This window comes from Rattus rattus, chromosome 11 (genome assembly GCF_011064425.1).
Source record: "Rattus rattus isolate New Zealand chromosome 11, Rrattus_CSIRO_v1, whole genome shotgun sequence".
In the NCBI taxonomy this organism is placed as follows: domain Eukaryota; kingdom Metazoa; phylum Chordata; class Mammalia; order Rodentia; family Muridae; genus Rattus; species Rattus rattus.
This window is the reverse complement of record NC_046164.1, coordinates 62,040,009-62,067,044: the sequence shown is the minus strand read 5'-3', so window position 1 is coordinate 62,067,044 and position 27,036 is coordinate 62,040,009. Positions and strand designations below refer to the sequence as shown.

Genomic DNA, 27,036 nt, shown 5'->3' with positions numbered 1-27,036 from the left:
GTTCAGTGTCTAGACTTTTCTCTTTCTTTGAGTTATTCATAATTTTAAAATTCAAAATGTAAGAATTTAATCATTTCTCCTAAATAAGGAAGTATAAAATATGAATGAGGGTCTATGTGCACATGTTTTATTGTTTTGGGGAATCCTTGAATATTCCTTTTGTCACCTGCTTTTTTATGTGCTCACATCTTAGTCCTTTTCTTCTCACCACACATCTGAGTCTGTATCATTCAAAGGCCGCCATTTATTATATAGATGCACTAATACATTTACTATAGAGTGTGAAGTCCCCAAGTGACAGGCATTGCTCAGATAGTTTTTAATTGTACAATAATTAAAATCCCTGTGTATTAGTGTGTGGGTATTTTTACAGAACCAGGTCTTAGAAAAGAAAATAGTAATCATGGAGTCTCAATGTATGTTTTTCTTTCTCCAATCTAGGCATGAGTTGGAAATTCTGCTCGCAAAGTGAGAATTAGTGCAGTTTGTATACTGGAAAAGAATAAAAAAGTATGCTTAAAATGTTAAGTATTATTCTTATTACAATTATGTTGGATGTTCGGCAAGGCCTTTCTCATTATATAGACAAGCCTGCCCTCCCAGTGGCAGTCCTCCTTCCTTAGCCTCTCAAATCCTAGAGATATAGACATATATGGTCCTAAAATTATTTCTTATATTTAAAACACAGCCTCTATTTGATCGTAGTTTAGTTTTAGCTTAGAGTAAGTATGAAAACAGTGATGGACTTGAGAGAGACAAACACAGAGAGAGGAATAAGAGGGAGAGAAAGAAAGAGAGGGAAGGAAGAAACGGAGACACACAGAGGTGGGGGAGGTGAAAGAGACAGAGAGAAGAGAAACAATCATGGTTTTCCCTAGAACTGTACTAACAAATCACTGAAAAACAGTTAACTTGGATCTGAGGCAGACTCATTACACAGAACCATTACAGTTACTCCCCAGGTACTGGAGATGAAAACTGAGCATTAGCAGAGATGATGAAGTCTTTTGTTTGTTTGTTTATTTTTTAAAAAGGAGTTCAGTCCTTCTTTAAGTTTTCACTAAGGAAAACTAACCTTAGGTAGATCACTTGTTGAGTACACCTTTTCTTTAGCCCCCTGAAACCAGCTGATCACATACACCCCCAATTTCCTGTGGTTTCCCCAGCCTGACATCTGCTGAGCCCTCAGTTGGTATAGTTGACCTGGACCAGCACCACTTGAAACGTTTCACACTTGAGTTTTAAAGCAGCATCGTGAGTCTCTTGGTAATCCCTTGAACAAGAGTCAGAATGTATAAGGCAGGAACCATGGACGCCATGTGCTGCAGGGAGAGACTTTAACTCTCTACTGAGGCTTCACACTGGATGTGCTCTCTCTTGAGTGAATAAGAATTTAAGGACTACAGAAGTCATCCAGTTATACCTCTGTATCACACTTCTACTTATGGCCAAACTTCTGGAAAGCATTCACATCTGTACCATCTCCACTCCAGTCACCCTGCCTTTGAGGCAGATCTTACTGCAGCCTCTGAGACCTCTGCAGCCTTCTCAGCTTGCGGACACTGGCTTTCCGGCTCTTCCCTGGTGACATAGCTGTCCTCCTTATTGTCCTTGGTCCAGTTTGCCTCCTCTATCTAGCTAATAAAACTGCAAAGTGTGTTGTCATCTTAGCCCTTTAAAACGGTATTCTCCCCTAAAAGGCATCCTCTCCTGTTGATTAACACAGAGGTTGGTGCCCGATCTGGGTGCCCCATCCACGCTGCAGACTCCGCGCCCCCCTACGTGGGACTGCAGTACTACCTAGTACCCTGCTCAAGAATCACCCTTCTCTCTTCCTCCACAGCTCTGCCATGCTTCTACTTAAATGTTCTGGGATTCTTTGCTTATTTAATGCATATGAAAATTATTTTTGTTGTTGAGAAAAGTCTTCAGCATTTCTGAGAGATCATCTTGTTGGGAACTGCAAAAGGAAGTAGAAAAAACTCTGAAGGTGTTAACTCAGTAAATTAATTTGATATTTCAGTTTTTAAGAATAAGGCAGAGGGCTGAGCAGTGGTGGCGCACACCTTTAATTGCAGCATTTGGGAGGTGGACACAGCAGATCTGTGAATTTGAGGCCAGCCTGGTCTATTGGGTGAGTTTGGGGACAGCCAGGGCTGCACATAGAAACCCTGTCTCCAATAATTAAGTAAATAAACAGACAAATAAGGCAGGGGAAGTAGCAAATAATGGGCTAAAGGAGGATCAGATCATCTGACAGTGACAGTTGACCTCTGTAGGACGGAGGCCAGGCTAGGGTCCACACACATATCGTGTGTGATAACTTATCCTCCCAGCAACCCTGCAAAGTGACTTCTGTTAACAAGCCTATTTCACAGATGACCTTGGAAAGTGACTTAGCTTGTCCAAGGCTAGCTAGTAGGTGCCAAAGCAGAATTCACACAAGGCTGTCACTCCCTTGCTTCCTAAGGACATCAGAGATTCCTGAGTCCTGGAATCCCAACAGTAACTGTCATACTTTGCCACCCCCTTATTCTATAGCCACCTGTTGACCCACTAAGAAGCCAGAGGCCCTTACTTCTCTGTACTGTCTCTATAGCCCAAGTCAGTCCAAGTAGAACTGTCATTCTCAGGCCTTCCCACAGCCAGGATGCTGATTTCTGCAGTGTCCTGCCCCCTTGGCTTTCTCAGGATGTTCTCATAGGTCAACCCTGTGTCATGCATTGCCATCACTTGTGTGTCCATCTTCTGGGCTATACTGCAAACTATTTGAGCACACAGACACTGCCTGTTTCGTAGGCATATCTGTGCACCCTGGACAGCACATGGCACCTGTTCAAAATGAATCCACTAACTGACTTATGTTGTATTACAGTGAATTTGGAGTCTGGATTTGGCTACCATTTATGAAGAAGGTTTAATATATATCAGATTATCCCAAAACAGATTAAATAACAGAAATAAAAAGAAAAGCATTTTCAAATGCCATCTCTGGAGTTGAAAGCAGATCCGCTTGTCATCTCATTAGCACTAAACTTCACAGCAAGCAGCACTGCATCCTCTCTGTGCAGAACTCAGCGATTTATGTCAGCATGAAGAGCTCTCAGTGCTTGTCTGACACCTGAAATGCCAGCATTCTTCATCCGAGACAACCACTCTTGCTACTCTCTTCCTGTCATAACTACACTCTTGCTACTCTCTTCCTGTCATAACTACAAAGGAAGCTGCCCATAGGAGGGACAATAGTTTGAAAAGGATTTTTAAAAGATAATTTAGCCTATCAAATTGAGATTCAGCTCAGAGAGAATAAATTAAAGAAAATGACCCCATCCTATTACCCACCCTTTTTCTACTTTCTTTCACAGCTACTAACAAAACAGTTTCTCAAAAATACTGAAAACTCTTAGCAAGAGAAAATTGCCATATGAGTGAATTACAGAAGCAAAGAATCCCAAATTCACTCAGAAGCCGTGGCAGAGCTGTGGAAGAAGAGAGAAAGCCGATATGACACAGGGGGCTGGGCTGCACTTTTGCATCCACACATACAAGGGAGGGCTGTCTGCGTCAGTACGTAGTAACAAAGCACTATTAACGTTTTATAAATGAACACAGCTGATACAAACTCACCAGTGATTACATCTCGTAGGCAGACTCGAAAACTGCGAGATGCTGAACAAGAGAAAGATCGAACCCTGCTTAAGACTATCATAAAGGTCTGGAAAGAGATGAAGTCATTACGGGAGTTCCAGAGGTTTACGAACACACCATTGAAGCTCGTCTTGAGAAAGTAAGGCTTCTCAGATACTGGTTTATCTGGCTGCGTCATACATAAAGAGAGATGTGGAGTGCATAGATACAGTTTAAAGCAGCCTTGTAGCTGCTTCCCAGGCTGAGAACTAGAGTGTCTCGGGCACCTGACAGCTCCCATGCCTCTCTCCAGCCTCGGTAACAGCTGTCTGCTTCAATGACCATCGTTTTCCTGCCTCTGTATGTAACCCCTGAGAATACACAATTTTTTAAAAAAATTATTTATGTTAAGTTTGTGAGTACACTGTCTCTGTCTTCAGACACACCAGAAAAGGACATTGGATCCCATTACAGATGGTTGTGAGCCACCATGTGGTTGCTGGGAATTGAACTCAGGACTTTTGGAAGAGCAGTCAGTGCTCTTAACTGCAGAGCCATCTCTCTGAGAATACACAATTTAATATTGCTTGTTTTCCACTTTTATAGAATCATTGTGTGAATACACAGTTGCTTCTTTGTGCTGTGTATATTTCTGTGATGGACAGCTTACAGCTACAGTATTGTTTTATAAGTCCCTACTGTAGGAGCGGAGAAGTTGGCTCAGTCCAAAGAATGCTTGCAGCATAAAAATAAAGACATGAGTTCAAATCCCTAGCACCCATGAGAAAAGCCAGGCATGCTTGCACAAGTTTTAAATCCTAGTGCTTAGAAGCTAGTGTTGGGAACAGATGGATCCCAGAGGTCCCTAGCCAGCCAGTCTAGCCAACTGATGAGAACCAAGTTCGGGATAAGATACTGTATCAAAAAGTTAGGCTAGGGACAATAGTGGAAGACACTCAACATCTGTCTCTAGCTTCCACACATGTGTACACACACACACACACACACACACACACACACACACACACACATACATAACCACAAACTTCACTACATAGAGTTTCAGACTTACCCCTTAGTGTACATGCACCTTGGTTTCCTGGATGCATGTCCCTGGAAGTGAAATTGTTTTCTCCCACTTGACAAGCTGACTCCAAATGCACTCCACAGGGGTGATGCCCCTTAATGCCTTCACTAGTGTCCCTGTCACCAGTTGCGGTCAAACATCGGCTGGTATAATTTCTATTTTCCTGATTTCTCATAGGGCTGGGTTTTTTTATGCCTCCTTTACCTGTCTGTAATTTGCACGAGTTCTGAAGATCCCTGGGACCTGAACTTGCTCATGAAATGTGCTTCATGATGACCTCTCTGTTCTTAGGAGCTCTTCCTCCCTCTTCCTCCCCACTCTGTTCCCTCTGTTCATTTCTGACCCCTGCCCTTCCCTTTTCCCTCTATTGAGAAAATTTTAGTTTTAAAACAATAGAATATGCTACTATTTATTGTCTGGTACTTCCTGTCTCCTGTTCCATACAGATAACTACTTCACCATCTCCTGTAATCTTTCTAGTTATGTGTTTCCCATTTCATTTCCAATCAAATTTCAGTTGTTCCTTGTTTGTAGTATAGGAAAGGTATACTTTGCTGACACGTGTGATTCTAGTTTGTAAGAGCTCCATGTATGGTTTAATGCCCCACCGTGCTGTTGGTTTCCATGAAGGCTCTCTCTGCAGCTGTTATTGGTCCCTTTCTGCGTGTCTCTTGGAGCAAATGGTATACCCATACATAGGTGTGAAAAGTAACAAACTAAGGCAATTATCTAACACTTTGCTTAACGACAGATACTTTGCAGTTAAAGATAATTATAAATTTTGATGGAGAAGCTGTAATTGTCCAAAACTGCAACCATTCATAACATGTTCAGGGTAAATACAAGTGTGATTGCTCTTTGAGACAGGAGCCTTGCCACATTGGGTACATGGAACTAACAGGGCACCTTCCACTTAACATCCATTCAAATACTGAGTCAAAAAAATAAACCTCAAGTTAGAGATATAGCTCAGTAGTAGAGCCTTTGCCAACATTTAGCCAAGATACTAGCTTCAGTGCTCGGCCATATACAATCAATCAATCAATCAGTCAATCAATCAATAAAACTGCCTCCCCAAAAAAGAACTCACAAATTTCTCCCAGGATTTGTTTCTGCACCCAAATTTTGGGCTAACCCTCATAGGCAATGGAGAAAATTGCAGAGTATAAAGCCAGGAAGGAAGACCACACCAGGTAAAACTGAGTCAGCAGTCCATACCTAGCAGAAACTCCAGACTGCCAGGCTGACGTGGGTGCAGCTTGTCTGTTATGTCCCCCTCAAGAGTCTTCCCAGTCAGGAATGAGGAAAAGGCTCCTGGAAGACCAGCAGGGACCATTCACATATATTTAATCCAGTACTGTCTTCGTTTCATTTTATTGCTGGGAAGAGACACCATGACCATGGCAACTCTTAAAAAGGAAAATATTTAATCGGGGCTGGCTTATAGTTTCAGAGGTTTACTCCATTATCATCATGAAGGGAAGCATGGCAGCATACAAGCAGACATGGTGCTGGAGGAGCAGAGAGTTCTACATCTTGATCCACAGACAGCAGAAAGAAACTATGTGTGACACTGGGCACAGCTTGAGCATATATAAGACCTGGAAGCCCTTCCCCACAGTGGCACACTTTCTTCAACAAGGCCACACCTACTCCAATAAGTCCACACCTCCTAATTGTGCCACTCCCTAAGGACCAAGCATTCACACACACGAGTCTATGTTGGCCATACCTACTGAAACCATCACAAGTACTGAGGTGGTATAGCATGGTTGTAAGGGGCGGGGTGGGAGCATCTCCTTTTTATAGACATCTACAGAACACATGGTGAATATACTCTTTTGACTGGGATGACGAATAGCTTGTCAACAAAATCACCAGAAAACCTGAGGTCATCAACCCAAGTTCAGGAAGTGGCTTAAGGGACTCAGTAACAAAGACATAATAAAATGATTAAAATGAGTCCTCAGGCACTTTTGAGTGAGAATTTACTCTGTCTTGACAAATCATGGGGACATTTAACCAGAATGGCCTATTACTAAATGATCCACAGCTCTTCCACCTGAGTCCTCACGGGCTAGTTTCTTAACTGTCAGTTACTGTCTCCTCAGGGTTGATGATAGCACAGGGCTCACAGCTTAACAAAAGCAATAGCTTTAGAAGAGACCCCTGCACAGGGCAAGCCCAGCATTGTATCTGCTGCATGGTTACCATCTTACTTCATTCCAAGAAATAATCAAGATCTGCAAATTCATTTAAAGGGAAAGAGTTGACCAGAAACTAGATGAGGAGGTATATGAAGCAGAGATTCAAGCTGAGATCCGTGAACTCCTGGATGAGCACATGGAAGACTACGCCCTGAAGATGGAAGAGTACCGAGCTTCTCGTCAGCAGTGGAAGGCCTGGAGGAAGGCCCAGGTTGGCAAAGCATCACTCAGCCTGGAGTAGGGCTGCCTAGGGAGGGCCTCAGAGGACAAACCCCTGAGACAGGAAGAGGCGATCTCCCACGGACTCTTACGGGATTGATTGATTGGTTAATATCTGTTATCCAAAAAGCCACCCAGACACCATATCAATAGCACTGTATATAATCAGTAATGTATATGTCAAATGTGTATTTTCCATGCATGGTCACTTTAAATGGAGAGTGTTAATGCCCCTGCTGGACGCTTTTCAGATGTTGCCTCATTTCAGAAGTCCTGTGTGTGTGTGTTTGTGTGTGTGTGTGTGTGTGTGTGTGTGTGTGTGTGTGTGTGTGTGTGTGTGTGTGGTGTCTGTGCTTGTCTTCACTTTGGGGGAGAACCGAAGCACAGGGAAATGCTGATGGAGCCGGGCTCGGGGTGGGAGGCGTCCAGATTTCTCTGTTCTGAGTACCATGCTCCTGAAGGCCAGTCCTGGAGACTGTTTCAAAACCAGGTCACCTCTTACCCCACAGAGGGCCAAAAAGAAAAAAAAGAAGCAAACAGCAGAGGAACACCCTGAGGAGGAGGAGGAGGAGGCTGAGGAGCCCTTTCCTGAGGAAGAGGTCAAGAAGCCCATCCACCCAGAGCCCACTGACCCGGCTGACATAGAGCAGCAGGTGCGGGAGAGAGTAGCCCACAGCAGGAGGAGGCCAGGGGAGCCCGCACTCATTCCAGAGTTGAGTCTGGCAGGGAATGTGACTCCCAATGACCAGTGTCCCAGGTAAGCACGTTCTAAGCATACATGATATTGGAATGTACAAGGTAAACATGTTCTGACCATTGATGACACTGGCGCCTACTCACATGCACCCACACACATGAGCACACAGAGAAGTATATGTGTGTGTGTGTGTGTGTGTGTGTGTGTGTGTGTGTGTGTGTGTATATATATATATATAAAATGTGGTTATGTAATATATGATCACACTATACCATATGAACAGAGGAATCTTGCCCCCCCCATACATAAGCATGAGATTGAACTATGTTAAACTGCCCATGTATGCTTACGTTGGAGATTTCCTATGGTTCCCCCATCTTTGCACCCTGCTTATTACTCAGGAACACTCTTCATAGAGCTGTCAGTAAAAAAAGAACCCCAACAAGTCAATGCCTGCTCTCCATAGTGGCTTCCTGTACCCATGTCCCCTCAGGCTAGCAGATATACTTAGGTGTCTCTTTGCTTCTGAAAAGCTTTAAGTCAGTTCATGTCTGGATATGTCTAACTTGTGGGAATATAAAATATCAAAACTGATACTCCACTTGATAATGATTAAAGCATTTCTATTAGGGATAATGAAACACTCTGGAGGTATGTAGCAATGACTATTGCACAGGATTGTACTTAATGGTGCTAAGATGTAGATTTAAAAATAGTTAAAATGGTTGGGCATGGTGGTTCATGCCTGAAATTCCAACACTTGGGAAATAGAAACAGAAGGATCAAGGCCAGCTACATAAACTCTGTCTCAAAAAAAGTTAAAGTAATCAACATTATGTTTTACATATTTAACTGAAATAATATTTAATTGCTATGCTACTATTTTTATTTGAATATCCTAGCTTTCTACTTTTGTCAATAGGCTGTAACTGCTATTGGCTAGCACTTTTTGTAGTCTCTGCAAATATATATAATAAGATTAAACACTAATCCAGAAAAATCTGATCCGTTTTTAAACTCTGTGTGCTTCAGCTCTCTGGATGTGCCAGAACACACTCCTTTGTAATTTGAACGGTTTTAAAAGTAAGACATGTTTCTTAACACTGAGCACCCACTGAGCAGTCAACTACTCTATGACAACATGGAGGAAAAGCATAGACCTTAGAGGAAGAGACCTGATTTAACTGCTACTGTATTTCCTGGGTAAAAATCTATCAGCTCAAACACAAGTCATCACTGCTCCATGCATTTTGAGTTAACTCCTTTTTAGAAAGATTTTGTTGTTGGTTATGTGTCTGTGTGTGTTTGGCACATGTGTGTGGGTGCTGTGGAGGTCAGAAGAGATCATCTCATGAACTCCCTAGATCTGGAATTAAAGGCATTATGAGCTGCCTGACCTGGGTGTGCCAACCAAATTCAGATTCCCTAGAAGAACAGGAACCTCTCTCTTCCTCTTCCCGTCTCTCTACCACTGAGTCTCTCCAGTCCTGAGTTCATTCCATTTAACAAGGAACATGTTTACTTAAGATTTGGTTTTATATGCAAGCATAGGTCCCATTTAAGAAATTGGAGAGACTGTAGTCCAACAGGGACTGGATTCTTGGTCTGTCCCCCGTCCCCTTTCAGTGCCTGTCAATGGCCTCCTCATTAGTTCCATGTCACAATATTTGATTGTAGCAAGCTCCCCAAGATCTGTCACTGTCTGGGTCAAATGGACTGGCAGTAACCAAGAGTTGCCACTGTGTCCCTTTGTCATGGTTGGTGTCCATCCAGTTACAAATGCACGGTGCTCCTTAGTAATCAAACACTGACTACAGCTGTGGATGGTCTCACTTTGCAGGGTGGAGGTCTCCAGGAGAGAAGATGTCAGAAGGCGCTCTGTGTACTTAAAGGTGGTCTTCAACAACAAAGAAGTGTCAAGGACTGTTAGCCGGCCTCTAGGAGCAGATTTCCGAGTTCACTTTGGACAGATTTTCAACCTGCAAATATTCAACTGGCCAGAGAGCTTAATGCTTCAGGTACATCTGTTAACTATAATCCCTGCCCCAAGAATTTTGTGGTAGCTGAAATTATAAGATAGTTTTAAATCAGCTATGGGCAAACTGGCTGTTTTCAAGAAGAATGGGTCAACCTCTTGGTAATCAAATATCCCTTTGTAATGTCAGTAAAAACAGATAGGTTACCACTTGAGGTGTCTAAAAAGGTTCTTAAACAGTAAAAAAAAAAAAAAGGCTGGTAGGGAACTACTGGGACCAGAGAGTTCTCTAGCTGATTTGCTGAAGAAATACTTCAATGTGACCATCTACTAGGATGCAGACATACTGTTACCTATCTCCTAGATAGTCCTAGATCCCATCATGTTGATAATACTGAGTATCACAATGTCCTATCCCAGGAAACTAGAGTAACTGAGAATCAGGCTGGTCCCCAGCAGGGTATATGTAAGATGGTACCTCCAGCACAAACACCAACAGTGTAGACCAACAGCTGAGAGCACTTTCTATTGCCACCTCTACTGGCTGAGTCTCTTCTCCGGATTTCAGGTCTATGAAACGATTGGTCATAGTGGTGCCACCTTGCTAGCCGAGGTCTTCCTGCCTATCCCTGAGACTACCCTTGTCACGGGCAGGGCCCCCATTGAAGAGGTGGAGTTCAGCAGTGACCAGCATGTGACATTAGACCACGAGGGAGTTGGAAGTGGTAAGAAAGCTAATTGTTTTCAGCAGCCCACGGTTTTCATTGTCACGTCTGAATCTATCATTTTCCACATCACAGACAATTAAAAGTTATCCTCAAATAATTATAAAATTGGTGTCAAAAATTCAAAAGAAGCCAGGAATAGTGGCTCGTACCTGTAACCCTAGCACTCAGGAAGCTATGACAGGAGGATGACCACAGTTTAAAGTATAGAATAAAACCCTGTCTCAAGGTGGGGCAGTTAGGGAGAAAGGGGGCAAGTAAAATGGTTCAGCAGGTAATGGCACTTTGTGCCAAGACTGAGGGAGTGAATCTAATCTCCAGGACCCACATGGTAGGAGGTTTTAGTCCTTAACACGGTGTTCATAAGACACATGGTTGTTTGCCAAGTCATTTCTTTATGAAAACACATATGACTATACTACTATAAAGTAGTTTGTAGTATGAATTAAAGAGCTTTAATATTCTCTTTGATCCCTTAATCCCACTCATAATAATCTTTTGTAAAGAAATAATTTGAAATGAAAATGAAGAATTGTGCATAAAAAGATATACCACAGTGACATAGGTGTATAAGGCTAAATAAAGGACACTAATTTTAATCATTATATAGAGATCATTCATTGTTGAGGTTTGGTCTTGCCGTCTACTGTACTGCTACATGTGGGCCCCCAAGACCTGGAGTCTGCATGTAGCCCCAAGGGATACTGCCGCAAGTTATTTCTGATTGGTAAAGATGCCAACAGCCGATAGCTTGGCAAAAGAGATGTAAGTGGGGTTTAGGTTTCCCAGGCTTAGGGTCAGAGGAGAACCAAGAGGAGAAGAAGGTAAACTGAGGAAAGAGAAGCCATAGAGAAGCCTCCATGGGTTAGGTGGTCCTGAGGGCTGGCCAACTGGAGTTAGGGCAGCCCAGATGAAACTCGGGGTTATCAATAGGAAAATAAATTCTAACAGTATAGAAAATAGGTATCTGCCCAGCTCTTGTGCCATTTAAGGCGTATTATAAAATAAAAAGGCTGGGTGTGTCTTTTATCAGAGAACTAAGGGGACAAAGACTGGGTAGGAATACTGGATTGGGATTAAATATCTTCAACAATTCATTAACATTCACTATCTTGATAAAATGTATGATGGACCTTATGGTTTAACTACTTTTTACATGTATCTCTTTCCTTCCTCAGAGATGGTGTTTATTTGTTTGTTTGCTTAGATGGGTTCTCTCTATGTAGCTGTCTCTCTGTCACTTGTCTCCTAGATAATGCTAGATTCCATCATGTCTGTCCTGGAATTTGCTACGTACAAGAGGCTGGCCCAGAACTCAGTGATCCGGCCTGCTTTTGCAAGCCTGGCCAGAAAGTGTTTCTAATCAGGCTTCCTTGGCCACAGCATGAAAATGGCCATACCCCTGCCCCCTACAGCATACATTTTCTCTATATCTTTCCTCATATCTTCTTCCTTAATGCTTAATGCTCAGCAGCATGCTAAGCCTTGATCTCACTTACTAGCACTGTTACATACACTCAAACACAAACATCACAACAGGACTCAGTGTTCTTAAAAGGTCACATCAGCTCCTCTCTTTTAATTTGTTTAATTTCTTCACTGCTAAGTTCAGCCTGAACAGGAGCTCATGTAAATGTCTTAAATAAATAGGCAAATACCTGACTTTGAAAAACTTCTTAGAGAGTGCTGTTATTCTCCCTTATATATAAAAGAGCCAAGGTTCAGGAAATGTAGGTAATGCTTCAAAGTGCTCACAGCTGTGAAGTAGCAGAACCAGGACACCGCACACCAATGGTCTCGAGGACAGTACACCATGGAAAGTCTACTCTCTGCTGGCAGAGAGAGCTGGAATCTGTGCAGATTTACCTGAAAAAAAATCTAGTGGATCATGTGCTCCATCCCCACCCCCCACCTACCCCAGGTTCCATCTCTGCCATGGGCACTCTTGCAGGCAGGCCTGGGTTCTCTCCTTTCTAAACACCACCCTGTTGGCCTTGCTACTCCCTTAGGGGTGCCCTTCTCCTTTGAAGCTGATGGCAGCAATCAACTGACTCTAATGACATCAGGGAAAGTGTCTCACAGTGTGGCATGGGCCGTTGGAGAAAACGGGATTCCTTTAATCCCTCCACTGTCACAGCAGAACATTGGATTTCGAAGGTAACAGGACTAGAACAAACTGGTGACTATATTAGAGACATGGGGAGGCTTGGGATGTCATGCTCTTTCCTTTCATTTCTAGTTGCCTGTATTTTAATGGCACTTTTATATTTTTTTCTTAAAATTTACAATACTAATCTCCTGATATACACAGGATGGCCATTGGTGTCAGATACACCAAAAAAATTTTGTTTGTTTAATTGTCTCAGAAACTCTGTGTTCACCTCTCACCTGGTGAATTCAGATGTACGCAGCACATGGTTATATATTTCTTTCTCGATAAAAGTTCTTTGAATGTGACTGACAGATCTTGTTAGATGTGAGGAAAGTTCTGTTCTTGAGCTTTCTTCCCCAACTGCTAGATCTTCAATCCTCCTCCAGAGCAGAAGGAAGAGCCCTGGCCACGCAGTCTAGATTTGATGGCCACTGTGGACTGCTGGTCCAGGCAGTCTGCAGCCTGGAAACCTGCATCCTTGTATCAGAGGCTCCCTCTGCCATCTTGGCATAGACAGACTCATTATCATCTCATCATTTGTAAATAAAAAGATTTACAACCATGCATACAGACACAGAGAGAGGAGGAGGAAGAGGGAAGGGGAGGGGAGTGGAGGAGGGGGGAAAGGGGAGGAGGGGGAGGAGGAGGAGAAGAGGAGGAGTAAGAGTAGTAGTAGTAGTAGTAGTAGAGGAGGAGTAGGAGGAGGAGGAGGAGTAGTAGTAGTAGTAGGAGTAGGAGTAGTAGTAGTAGTAGAGTAGTAGTAGTAGTATGAAAAAAATGATGTATCTCCATCACAGAGAAGATACTTTTCCAAATGACTTCAACATATGGAAAATCAAAATGGGTTTGCTTTGTCCTCTTCTTGTCCTGCATATCCCCATACCAACCTGCCCCAAATAAGTGCAGTTCTGTGCCAAATCAAGAACCACTTCTGGGGAAGCCTGGCCTTGCCATACAGTCAGGCATTTTCTGATTGTTTCACTGGAGTTAAGTACTAGGGACATTCCCTGGGGCTAAAGCTTTGGTTCCTCCTGAAGTAAGGCAGAAATGAACAAGTAAAGAATGGTAATTCATGCTAAGCATGGATCTCCTTTGAGTTCTGTGTCCAAAGCTGTTATCCATTGGCCTGAGAGGTGGATCCCTGGACCAGCAGGGCCAGGATGTGGGGGACACATCACTGCACTGGGCAGAGATGTATCACGGGGTCACATTTGCATGACTTGGATTCCTATCTCCATTGCCTTACAACATGCTTAATAATCAAGTAAAGAAAAATAGCCAGAGTCTCCATAGTAAGCTTCCTCCTATAGAAGGTAATGGCTTCTGGAAGCAGCACTGGGTGTGCTGAGGTCAAGCTGATTGCTTTTTCTGTTTGTGTTTTTGTTGTTTTCTCCAGTGCTTTAAAGAGAGCAGATGCCATCTCATCCATTGGCACATCAGGGCTGACAGACATGAAGAAGCTGGCCAAGTGGGCAGCAGAGTCCAAGCTTGACCCCAATGATCCCAACCACGCCCCGTTGATGCAGCTGATCTCGGTAACATTGCCAGAGACACAAAAGCCATCTTTACATCCTGAGATGACGAAAAACCCGACCCTTTGCGTACATTCTCTTTTACAGTTTTCTGTACAGCCGTTTAAGAATGCAAGAGCTGTCAATCACAGTTTAAATTTCAGCTCTGCCACCTCCCAGCTGCGAGACACAGTTGAGCATCACAGTCCTGACCCTGTGCTGCCCTCACAGTAGACCAGGAGGATATGTGCTGATGTGCATAAACTCTTAGATGTGTACACAGTCCACATACAATACATATAATTAGCTTGTTCTGTTACTGTTTCCTGCAGCCTGAGACACCCCTAAAGAAAGGCTCCATTTCTCCACTACACAGAAAGAAAGCCAACTTTAGACTCAGTGCTCACTCACAGCCGCACTGATAATGACCCAGGTCCCAGAGCACATGCTTTTCCTCTTATCCTTTCAGTACTGCTGGGGTATTTTATAAAAGCTCTCTACAACTACATGACCCTAAACACACCCACTTCATCTTTCTTGGAATCAAATACAGTGGGTTTAACTGTCTCAAAACTACCATAAACAAACAAGTGGGTGTCTGTGGGGTGGCCATACAACACATGCTTGTTCTCATGGCTTATCAGTTGGGAAACTTTCATTTTCATCTAGGTTTCAAGACAAATCATCTTATTTGATCTTTGTTCCTTACAAACTTTCCTTCCAATGTGATGCTGCTTAGCACAGAGATGATTCAGCCAATGCCACCTCAGGTGCCCCATAGTTCATAGAATGCTTTTGAAGTCACATCTTAGTTACTATCTTGAAATCAACAATAAATAGACTTCTCTATCATGTCCCTTTTTTTTTCACCCAATAATTTTTCCATGGAAAAGCAAAGCACAGAGATTCCCTTCCAATTGGCTTCCCTAGCAGAAGAGCCAGGTCTCCTATGGCCCCAGAGAGCAACTGCCCATTTCTCTGTTCTTCCTAGGAGGTGGTCACAGCTGGGAAAGAACCAGGGAGAAGCTAGCAGTGCCCTCAGAGAGGCATCTGGGAGCTGTCCTTCCTGAGCCCTAGAAGTTGGCTGGCCCATGCCCATCTCTGACTCACTCTCAATTACGAAGGCCAGGAGATCCTGTTCAATGAGGAGACCCTGATGACCCTGGGAACTGAATGAAGCCAGCTGACCAGAAGGGTTGATCTACACACAGGAATATAAAAGTCCTAGATATTTTACACATATTCAGTAATCTTATTTCCAGTAAGGCACCTGGTCAAGGCTCTATACTGACATAGCTTTCCCTTTGTGCTTTGCATATTAACACAAAGCACAGATACCAAAAGTGAAACTAACTGGTTTTTTTTAAATGATTTGAGGTGATTAAAAAAAGAACCACTAAGTACCTACAGCAGCATCTGTCTGCCTCCATTACATTTTAATGTAACTTACCTTTCAAATCTGTCAGTTGGAAACTAGTCGGCATTCCCAGAGCCCAGCGCTGGTAAATTTGGAAAAGGATCTGCACGCCATCTGGAGTTATGCACTGTCTTGCTCTTGTAGGTTGCTACCAGTGGTGAATCCTATGTCCCTGACTTCTTCCGTCTGGAGCAGCTGCAGCAGGAATTTAACTTTGTCTCAGAAGAAGAATTAAATAGATCCAAACGGTTCCGACTTCTCCAGCTTAGAAACCAAGAGGTGCCAGAATTCCGGAATTATAAACAAATTCCAGTATATGACCGAGAAATTATGGAAAAGGTATTCCAGGTAAGAAATTGTCCAAAGAGGTGAGTGAAGGATCTGCGGTGGCACTTGGCCTGCTGCTGGGTGTGTATGTGTCAGTGCTTTCAACATTGTTGCTTTCTCTACCACAGCACAATTAGAATTATTATTAATTAGGTTGAAAAATACCTTCTGAGCTAATATGACTAATGATGCCTGCCTTAGTCAAGGATGCAACTCCATTTGAGTAGAGTAAGTCTGTGCTAAGGCCTTTCCAGGACACAGTAGCAAAACATGGGGAGAAGAAGATGGATAGGATTTGAGCAGCCAGGCCAAGAAGGAAGGCGGGGACCAGGTCCAGCATCTAAGGGCAGGAGGGGAATAGAGAGAGGCTCAGCAGAGACAGCTCACAGAGACAGCTGAGACCTGTTGGCCCTTGAGGGATGATGGAGAATGCAATGTGTTGGTGGAATGAGCCAGCAAAAAGCAGTCAAGTTTGTGTGTGAGGAGGTGGGTAGAGAGGTTCTAAAAAACATTTTTTATACAGATATATTTAGTTATTTGGTTCTTCCCACTATTGAATTTCCTCAGCTATCAACTGCAGTTAATTAGATGAAAACACCTATCACTCCAGTTTCAGGGGAATCTGATGCCTTCTCCTAAATTACGTGGGTACTAAGCATACACGTGGTGCACATATATGCAAGCAAAACACTTATACAAATAAAATAAATCTTAAAATATATGTCTAAGGTAAAAAATAAAAGTACATAGACAGTGCAATACATCTATGCCTCAAGACCACCCAGATGCCAGGGCACTTCTCCATCCGTCTAGGCTTCTGGTGTGGTGGTTTCTTTCTCATTTGTACATAGGCTACTCCAGTTGACCACATGATCACTATATCATCCAAGTTAGGATCTATGGACTTTAATCAATGTGAGACAGAGGTGCCCTCCTCCCCCAAGTTAATAAACCTTGAATGACATCTCCAAATCACTCAATCTGTGTTAGAAAGCAGGCAGGCTGGGCATTCAGCTCTGATGGGGAATGTGGTGATCCCAGGGGTACCCACACTGTCTTATCAGTAGTTAAAAGGTTAAGTCTGAGTACATGAAAGCCAAAACAATCTATTGCTGTCCTCCAAGAAGCTGACCCAAGTCACCTGTAGATAGACGCTATGTGATAACAGTTTTCACAAAAGCTTTTCACTATGTTTCTAACCACTTTATTTAACACTAATAAGTCAAAACATGCACAGGGCTTGACCGGGCTGCATGGTATACATGTTAGTACACTGAGTTATGATAACTCCCTCTGCTTCTCCCATGGTGTCTGCTCTTGCCTGTGTGAACGTTTTAACTTAAAGACTGTACAGTCATTCCAACCTACTGACTTGGAATCCTGTGTACTGCATGTGCACCAAAGGTCCAGAGGAAGGCACAAGATTTAGAATCATGATTTATGACTTAAGCCACATGTGATAAATAATTCTGCAATTCCAAGAAAAACATCGGAGAGCACTTTAAAAAGCCTGACATTATGATGTCCTTCCTTTTAATTTTAGGACTATGAGAAACGATTACGAGACAGAAATGTAATTGAAACCAAGGACCACCTGGACACGCACAGAGCCTCAGTAGCCAAGTACCTTCAGCAAGTAAGAAAACCACTTAAGGACCAACTTTACAGGGAGAAAGCCAGGCTTGTAAGATGGAAGTGTTTCTGCTTTTATGGATGCCTATGACATCTTATGCAAGTCACGTAGTCTCTCGGGGCTTGTCTTCCCACATATATAACTGGTTGACAACTTCATCTTCATAAAAGTATTTATAAAAAAATGCTGTGGTAACCACAACACATTCTTTTTATCCAGATTATCTCTGCTATGACTTATGTACCAAAAATAATCGCTGAGGTCCTTTATTTAAATTAGGAAGTGGATTATTCTGTAAAAGTAACAGGCACTAACCAATTAAAAATTTCACTGGAACTCCCCTGATACATTCTGAGTAGGGGAGAGCCCTAAGAGTTTGTTCTCCAGCAGCGGTTGCACTCACCTTTAATCCCAGCTCTCCAGAGGCAGAGCTCAAGACCAGCTTGGTCTACAGAGTGAGTTCCAGGACAGCTTGGGCTACACAGAGAAACCCTGTCTCAAAACAAAACAAAACAACAACCTAAAAGAGAATTTGTTCTCAATTGTTCATGCTTCAAGACTACTCCTATTTTTTTTTTTCGGGGCTGGGGATCGAACCCAGGACCTTGCGCTTCCTAGGCAAGCGCTCTACCACTGAGCCAAATCCCCAACCCCACTCCTATTTTTTAATATATTGTTGGTGTATTCATTCAACACAATATCACTATCTTCTGTTTCAGAAACTTTTCATTCTCCTAAAAATAACAGTGAACAAAATGAAAATAATGCAAACCAACTGGTCCGACTCTGCCCTTGAGGAGTCTACAGTGGAATGGGCGGGGGCGTGGGGACTAGCGAGTTTACAGCCATACAAGACTGGTGGGGGATGGGGTTAGAGGGAGGACTTGGTAGGATGAAATCACTCAAAGAAACTGAGCCAAAGGACATTTAAATAACTCGATCATCTTTAGTAATGCTGATTTCTTCTCCCAGGTTAGGGAATCAGTGGTAAATCGCTTCCTAACTGCCAAACACCATTTTCTTCTTACTGATTTGGTAGTAGAAGAAGAAGTCCCCAATATCAGGTAAAAGAACAAAGCTACTGTTACTGCTGCTTGTGTTTGATCTTACCCCATTACATGGAAGATGTGCGTAAGATTCTGTCATTATACTGTGTGCACTAGAAATCTGGGTCAACCTGATTAATGCTGATGATGATGTTAGCGGAGGGATTTATGTAAAGGCAAACATCCTTGGGCCTCTCCGTCGTTTTCCAGGAGAGCTCATCCCAGCCTTCTCTACTCTCAGATCCAGCTGGGCAGCCCTTGCCATTTCCCTGTCCATTTAAATGACTCTAAGAGCATCCCCTCCTATATGTCCTCCCGGCCTTTCTAGTCCCCTAATACCAGGCTTTCCCAAACCTCTCAGATGGTGGAGGTGGCTGAGATCATATCCTCTGAGGTTCTAGAATCCCAAGGGACAGCCTGGTTCTGCCACAAGGCTGAGGCATGTGCCTGGTGAGACCACATGGAAAGATGGATATTTACATGGAAGTTGGCCACTGGCTTATCTGCTTGATTCCCTGTCAGCCTATTTTTCATACAGTCTCCTTCAGGAGTGGATGCATGGAAATAAAAAGTAACTCCCTAGAAGGGCAGTCTTACGGGAGTGTTCATTCTATGACCTTAGTGGCCAGGCATCTGGTCTTCCATGTGTAAAAGCTTGAGGCTGAATTGATGACTCAGCAGTTAAAAGGACTTAACGCTCTTCCAGGGGACCTAAGTTAGGTCCCCGGCATCCACATTGGGCTTTTCATAGCCACCTGTAACATCTGTTCCCCTCTTCTAACCTTCATGGGAACGTGGACCTACCCCCACACAGACACATGAATTAGACACAATTAAAAATAAATATGCAAAGGTCATTTCCTATGCACCCACTTCCTCTCCCTCACCAAACCAAGAAAGAAGACACGGTATTATCCACGGCAGTCCCTTGTAATTCCACCCATGTGCTAAAGGCAGCAGTGACCACAGGCCAAACCTCTTCCTTTAGTCTAACAGCTCCTTGAATGATTGCACAGGCATAAAATCCGCAGTTAGAGCAGATGATGATTTTTTCATGCTGTTTCTTTTTCTTTCTTTTCTTTATTTTTTTTTCTGCTTTACTTTCTGCGTTAAGTTCTGAAGGCTCTGGGTATGTTCTTTCTTTTTTTTTAATTTTAGTTTGTTCTTACCTTTAAATTAAAATGCTTCCATTTCTAAGAGTCTCAGTCAGCTATGTGCTAGTAGGGAGGCTGCTAGCTAAGGAGGCATTGACATCTCACAAGAGCAGTCATCTCAGGGGCAGAAAGCATTGGCAAGGGAGGAAATGTGTCATGTCAGGCTCCCATCTTTGGGCTAGGTATGTGTCCCATCAGTGACTAGAACATGGCCCAAGTTTAGACCCTAATTCTCTTCCTATACTAAGCAGCTTTCAGCAAATCAAGGCACCTATCAAAGTCTGCTTTCTTTATCTGAAAAGTATGGTAAATATAGTTGTAAAGATTAAAGCTGTTATTGTAAGATTACTAGTACTCCTCTAGATAATACAGAAGACATTGATAAATGGGTACCAATTCTTTGTAAGATGCTAGAGACCAAGTTGGAGCCTCTCCTGGAATTCCCTGGGGATTCTTTGTGAGAGGCACCGGTAGTGCTCAGGTAGCAGCTGCAGGGCTCTCATCCTCAGCCGGTGCATGTCACCTGCAAAGAGGGTCTGGAAAACAGTCTGCTGGGCCAGGCAGGTCATTACTTAGGAGAAGGCAAAGTACCCAAACACTACAGACAGTACTTGCCTATGTCCTGTGGTGAATGGCACTATCACAAGTCATCTTCTAGGCACATGTTTAGGTCTGCTTTCCTGCTAAGTTCCTCTCATGATTCAGTAACCTTGCTGCTTTAGGCTGTGGGCAGTGTGTGTAGCACAGCCTCTCAGTAAAAGGCAGAGAGGATCCCTTTTCTCCCAGCACCCTTCCACTTCCCTCAACTCTGGCATAAACTCTCGTATCCTGGTCACTGCCATACCAACGCTTACTCATTTCAGGGCATCTAGTAAGTGCAAGACAAGTGCCAGGGTGCTGTGCACCCTTCCTCTCCCACCACTTCAAGATGCTAGTACTCTCCTTCTACACATGATGAAACAGACTCTTTGAGGTGAAATACCTTGTCACAAGGCAAAGAGCAGAGCCACAATTCACACTCAGGTCTGTGTAGCCTCAGACAGTAAGAAGCACTATCCAGGAACTTCCCAAGAAGGCCAGAGCATTGTTGGAGTTAGTGAACGAGGTGACTAATGGTGTTCATGCTCAGGGGCAGTGCTCCTTCCAACAGATGCATCTAGCTCTCTGGAGGGAGTGGCAAGACTAGCCTGAGGGTGGGGGGGATTGAGCTGCTTGGTAGGAGTCACTGTGAAAGGTGGGGAGCACAAGGCATGCTAGAGGGGCTGGTGAATAAGGTAGGGAGCAAGGCAGGGCATGCAGATGGGGTATGGGAGGGGGTTTGGATAGACCTGACTTTGCCTCCATTAATGAGTGACAGCTAGAATTTTAATAAAGCATGCAATAGGATGGCTTCCTCCCTGCTGGGCTTGGCAGAAGTTTTAGACTCTTCCCACCCTCCTTTAAAGGGAATGTCCAGGGGTCTCTGAGAGGCCTTGGAGCATAGTCTAATAACCTAGACCTTCCTTTTCTACTGGATCCTAATGCTGTTCTATAATCATTAGCATTTTGGGCCTAAGCCTTTTCAAGCTGGCAGAACAAAAGCGACCACTGAGGCCCCGGAGGAAAGGTCGGAAGAAGGTGACAGCCCAAAACCTGTCGGATGGAGACATAAAGCTGCTGGTGAACATTATCCGGGCTTATGACATCCCTGTAAGGAAGCCTGTGGTGAGGTGAGAACCCTGGGAACAGTTCAGTGTGCAGAATGCAAACCAACCTGGACCTCCTTTAATAGCCTCAGTGCAGTGGGACCTGGACATCCCTGCAGACGCCAGGCCCGTATTGTTTGCAAGAACAACGTAGTCGTAGGCTCAAGAGTGTGTGTGTGGTGGGGGGTGTTGGAAACATCCTGTAGAACCCAAGGACAAGAGGCACAGATGAGCTGCATGATAAACGATAAACCATGGGGATCAAGGTGCTTTTCCTGGGTCCTCCTTGTCTCTCCTGCTTGCCTCTCTCTGTTTGCTTCATCTTTCTTATGAGATGGAAACAGTCCATGGTCAGGCCACCTGTAACAAAGAGTCAGGGCCTAAGAAATGAGCATGTGCTAGACAGGAACATCCGTGTCTGTCCATGGCTCACCTCTGCTACCTGTTCAGAAAAATGGGTGATGACTACCGTGGTCCACCATATTGGTGGCAGTGGGGAGAACATACCTATAGTGGAGTCAATTCTGATTTCTTAGATAGAAAGATAAAGAGTTGAAGTTCTTTTGTGGGTTCCCTTGTTAGTGTAATGGAAGAGAGTAGAGCTAGTCCATTCACCATGAACAGTACCATTGTCATTTTGTTTAATTCTCACCACTATTACTAGGTCTGTTTTACCAGGTGGAAATCAAGGAAAGATAGTGTGTGTGGCCTAGCCCAGGTCATCCCGCACTCTCAGGTTTCAGAGCCAACATAGCTTGCAGAGTCTTCTTTCAGATTCTCTAGGTGCTTTCTTTCTCCATCTCCCTGTCCTCTCACCCCACTATTTTGTCCTATTTTTCTTTTTCCATTTTGTGCATGTATATGAATGTGTGGTGTATGCACACATGTACATATGGCTGCGTGCACTTCTATGCTTGTGTTCAGAGGCCAGAGGAGGTTGTCAGATATCCTGCTCTATCATTGTCTGCCTTAATCATCTGAGATAGGGTTGCCCACTAAACTTGGAACTAGGTTGGTGGCCAAGTATCCCTCCTTTCTCTTACTGTCTCCACCTCCCATAGTGCCAGAGTTACAAGTGCATGCGCAGTCATGCCTAGCGTTTTATATGGGCACTGAGATCCAAACTCAGATTCTCATTCGTGCTCTGACTTGCCAGCATCTCTTCAGCTCCTGCCTTTTTCTTTACTATTCTTCATCCTGTTACAGAACATCTATTGATACAGTGGAAGAGAACCATCATGAGATCGAGTCAGGATTCTGCTGCCAGGAGGGACTGGGGTTCACAAGACTCAGACGCCTTTGAGAGTGGAAGAGAGGGAAAGATATCCTTTCCTCTGCTCTCAGAGAGACACGAAGGCCTGGGAAGGGAAGTTGGGGAAGGCCTTGGTAATTGGACCAGCATGTACTTAGATGTCAACAAGCTTAAAGTCACGGTAGCTGGCCCCTCTGACAGTTACCAGCACCACACATCTTTAAACTAGCTCAGTAGATGAACGTTCTTTGTCATTTCCTGCTTTCTTCCGGTTTCCCTCCTAGCAAGTTCCAGCAGCCATCAAGATCTTCAAGAACTTTCAGTGAAAAGCAAACTGCTTCTCCCAGCACACACAGCCCACTACACAACGCTGACTATCCCCTCAGCCAGGTGAGAGAACAAGGCTGGGTTTTTGCTTTAGATCCTGCTCTGTATGTCTTTAAGAATCACCTTTATACGGGCCTTGGATATTGCTCAGTTGCTGTAGTCCTTGTTTAGCATTCATGAGGCCCTGCATTAGATCCTTGGCATTGAGTAAACTGTCTAAGATCCTGGCACTTGGGAGGTAGAACAAAAGGATCAGAAGTTCCAGGTCAGAAGCTAGAGAGACAGCTCGCAGTTAAGCACCTATGACTTCCTACAGAGGCCCTATCCCCTCCTCAAAACTCACAACCACCTGTAACGACAAGTCTCAGGGACATGATGCCCTCTTCTGGCCTCTGCTGGGTACTAGGCATTGTTGCACATGCCTTTAAAGTCCTAGCACTCCAGAGGCGGATCTTGTTTCATGGCCAGCCTGGTCTACAAAAGGAGTTCAAAGCTAGTCAGTGTTACATGATAAAAATCCTGCCTCCAAATGTTTGGAACAAAGAATAATCTTGGTACAGCACAAAAAAGATAAAACAAACAAACAAAAAACCCACACACAATTTGAAAACAGTTCAGCAAAGCAATAATCCTTTTGCAAAATGGGTGCACCAGAACCCCAAAGAGGCTGGGAGCACAGAGGCAAGAAATCCACCTGGTCTTTGTACTTACACAGGTGGTGACTGTGTCTTCTCGCCTCTCAGTCTTTCACAATTGGCTAGTTTTGAAAGAATCACAAAGGAAATGTAGGAGAGGGGATGGGATCCAGTCACAAGAGGATCAAATTCCAGGAATGCGGGGGCAGTGTGGCTTTCTGTAAATACTTGTTTTACCAGATGAGGGAGATTAATGGTTCTTTATGGGAGATGTACACACACACACACACACACACACACACACACTCACACACACACACACATGTGTATATATATATACATATATATACATATACATACACACACACACACACACAAACTTCAAGGTCATCTTCAGCTTCATAATGAGTTTGGGGCAGCTTGGTCTGATTGAGTGGCAGAAGCCCTAGGGACATAAAAGGAGAAACCTGTCTCCTGGAAAAGATGTACAATTTTGTCAAATATCCTTGTGGAAGAGATCTGGGACTCAGCCAGTCTTGGCCAGTGAACCAGGCCTTGGCCAGTTCTGTTTAGTTGTATGTATGTCTTGTTTTCTATTTTAACCCTGCCCTCACCTCAAGATTCCAAAGAGGGGCTGGAGAGATGGCTCAGCAGTTAATAGCACTGACTGCTATTCCAGAGGTCCTGAGTTCAATTCCCAGCAACCACATGGGGGCTCACAACCATCTGTAATGAGATCTGATGCCCTCTTCTGGTGTGTTAGATAAAATAACAATAAATCTTAAAAAGATTCCAAAGATGACCTGGGAGGTGGTAACTAAATCTTTCTTCTTCCCAGTGTGACTACATTGAAGAAATCTCCCTTTTCTTCATTTCACTATTAAAAATTTACCTATAAACTCCTGAACAGGGTCCTGTTTCGTTTTCTTCTGAAAAAATACTACTTAATAAGCATGTACTACTTTGCCTGAGATAGAAAATGTTCACATATTTGATAATCATAGCTCCTTCTGTCAAGAACAAAATGACTTATCAGTACAGACATGGGTTTGCTTTTGACTTTCAGGTCTTAGTCCGGCCCTTTGTAGAGGTCTCTTTTCAAAGAACAATTTGCCATACAACTACAGCTGAAGGTCCAAATCCCAGCTGGAATGAAGAACTTGAACTTCCATTCAGGTAAGTGGAACTCTCCTCCGTAAGGAGCTGGAGTGGCTGAATCAGAACAAAGTGTCATGGTGGGGAAAATGGAGCCAGAGACAGCCTCTCTCTGTGGGTCAGCGGAGTGAAGTTGATGGGTGCGGTGGTGCATGCCTTTAGCCCCAACATCCTGAAGTGGAGGCAGGTGTATTTCTGTACGTACAAGAGCATCCTGGTCTCTCCAGCAAGTGCCAGGCCAGTCAGAGCTACATAGTAAGACTCACTGTAAAATCGCACTCCCTTTTGGAACAATCTACTTCTCTCCAGTCTCTGACTACTTACAGCCAAAGGCTTTTACTAGTTTATTACCCAAAATGACCTAAATTAACCCTCAACTTTCATGAAGAAGAAATTAAAACCCTTACAGGAAAGATGGTTTAAAGGCTTCAGTGGTAGATGTTACGTGTAGTCTGTGTCCCATGTGAGAGATCCTAGAATGAAAGACAAATTAGGATAGAATTTAGAAGTAATTAAAAGAAGGCATGGTCACTACCATCATGAACAAAGCAAGCACAGGAAGATCAGATGAGGATTGTCTGTCTCTGTGATACTCCAGTCTCTAGCCCTGCTATGGAGGGACATGTTTAACAGGCATAGCTGGGCCTTGGTGACCACGGTCCAGGAAAGAATTCTCTCACCCTTGTATTGTTTGACTTCGTGCAGGAGAGTGAGGAGTAGCAGGTGCCATTTCTTCAGTCATAGTCTAGCAGGATGTTCATGACTAGCAGGTACTTAGAAAGTTGGCTGGAGACCTTGTACCTTCCACAGAGCTATCTCAGGCCCTGGCAGCTAAGATCCTTGTAAGACTTAGCATGGAGTTTAGGGAATACAGTATTTACCAGTACAAGCCAGTATAGGATTTGTATCTACAGTGCCCAAAGTTCAGATCCAGTCCCATTGGAGTGTATACTTAAAAGATGTATTTATGCCCTTGTGTAAGAGCTCCTTGGGATCAAAGGACTGCATGTGCTCCGACTCGGCATTTTGGAAGCATTAACATTGAGCATTCATAGCATCTGTTTTGCCTGTTTTCATGGTCTCTTCATGTGTGGTCACAGGGCCCCGAATGGGGACTACAGCACAGCCAGCTTACAGTCGGTAAAGGATGATGTGTACATTAACATCTTTGATGAAGTGCTGTATGATATCCTAGAGGTGAGTTTCTAGTTGTAAGGGAGTCATCTGAACTCTGCACGTATATTCAGATCTCCTACCACTGTTTAGGTCCTGAGTATAGGGGGAAAGCATTGGCGATTGTGTCTGCAGAGTATTTCCTCTTCCAGGGTTAGGGAAAACCCTGCCACTTTCCTACTGGCAAATTAATTATGGGGCCTGGGAGAAAGATTCAATAAGCAAAGTGCCCACTGCCAAGCATAAGTTTGGAATCCTAGCACACACATAAAAGCTGAGTGGGATGTTGTACCCCTACTTGAAGGTAGAGGAATCCTAGGGCTTGCCCAGACTCCACTGGTCTAGCAGAAATAACAATCTCCCATTCAATGGGAGATCCTGTCTCAAAGGTGGCGAAACAAGTAGGAAATATATTGGCATTGAGTTCTGGTGTCCATATGCATAGCATGGTCAAGAGCACCTATCCATAGCTGTTCACATGCACACCGTTACTGACATAAATGTCTGAAGTGCTTAAATAATTAGTACTTCTCATGCTTCCTTTAGGATGATCGTGAAAGAGGAAGTGGGATCCACACCCGTATTGAGAGACACTGGTTAGGATGTGTGAAAATCCCATTTAGCACTATCTATTTCCAAGCGAGGGTAAGTAACTAAAGTCGGAATTAGATGAGACTAGGAAACACCTCTAGCTATCCTTACTGTTAAATTCTCAAAGCTGTGAAAATGTATGTGCACAGAGCTTGGACAAATGAAGATCACCACATCAAATTATTGACCTCGCATCACTGTTGCATGGTGTATATGTCCAACACCCCTGTTCCTTTGCCTTATCAGCTAAGATGTGACAATGTGAATCTCAGAGTCTTTAAAACATCAACACAGAAATGAAGAATGTGGGACAAAGTGAGAAACTGTCACAGATGACACAAGTGAAGTGGATGGATGCAAAAAACAGGGCGGTTGACAGCCCAGTTTGTCACAGGCACCCTATTGATATTTCTGAAAGTGTGTACTATTTAAAGCATGAAA

The 27,036-nt window shown here is 43.7% G+C and overlaps 1 protein-coding gene across 2 annotated transcripts in view; it reads left to right on the top strand.

Annotated features, from left to right (window-relative positions):
- Cc2d2a (coiled-coil and C2 domain containing 2A) overlaps window positions 1–27,036 on the top strand; it is a 69,193-nt gene that overhangs the window by 23,556 nt on the left and 18,601 nt on the right. Inside the window, exons 11-26 of one of the 2 annotated variants that reach the window (XM_032916004.1) lie at window positions 3,647–3,787; window positions 6,976–7,132; window positions 7,650–7,897; window positions 9,678–9,855; window positions 10,381–10,537; window positions 12,547–12,694; window positions 14,086–14,224; window positions 15,762–15,965; window positions 17,488–17,580; window positions 18,550–18,641; window positions 19,738–19,752; window positions 21,319–21,486; window positions 22,999–23,104; window positions 24,743–24,852; window positions 25,932–26,028; window positions 26,551–26,649. In XM_032916004.1, the coding sequence (XP_032771895.1) occupies window positions 3,647–3,787; window positions 6,976–7,132; window positions 7,650–7,897; window positions 9,678–9,855; window positions 10,381–10,537; window positions 12,547–12,694; window positions 14,086–14,224; window positions 15,762–15,965; window positions 17,488–17,580; window positions 18,550–18,641; window positions 19,738–19,752; window positions 21,319–21,486; window positions 22,999–23,104; window positions 24,743–24,852; window positions 25,932–26,028; window positions 26,551–26,649 (2,152 nt within the window). The remainder of the gene's footprint in view (window positions 1–3,646; window positions 3,788–6,975; window positions 7,133–7,649; window positions 7,898–9,677; window positions 9,856–10,380; window positions 10,538–12,546; window positions 12,695–14,085; window positions 14,225–15,761; window positions 15,966–17,487; window positions 17,581–18,549; window positions 18,642–19,737; window positions 19,753–21,318; window positions 21,487–22,998; window positions 23,105–24,742; window positions 24,853–25,931; window positions 26,029–26,550; window positions 26,650–27,036) is intronic. The other variant, XM_032916005.1, reaches the window with a different exon arrangement.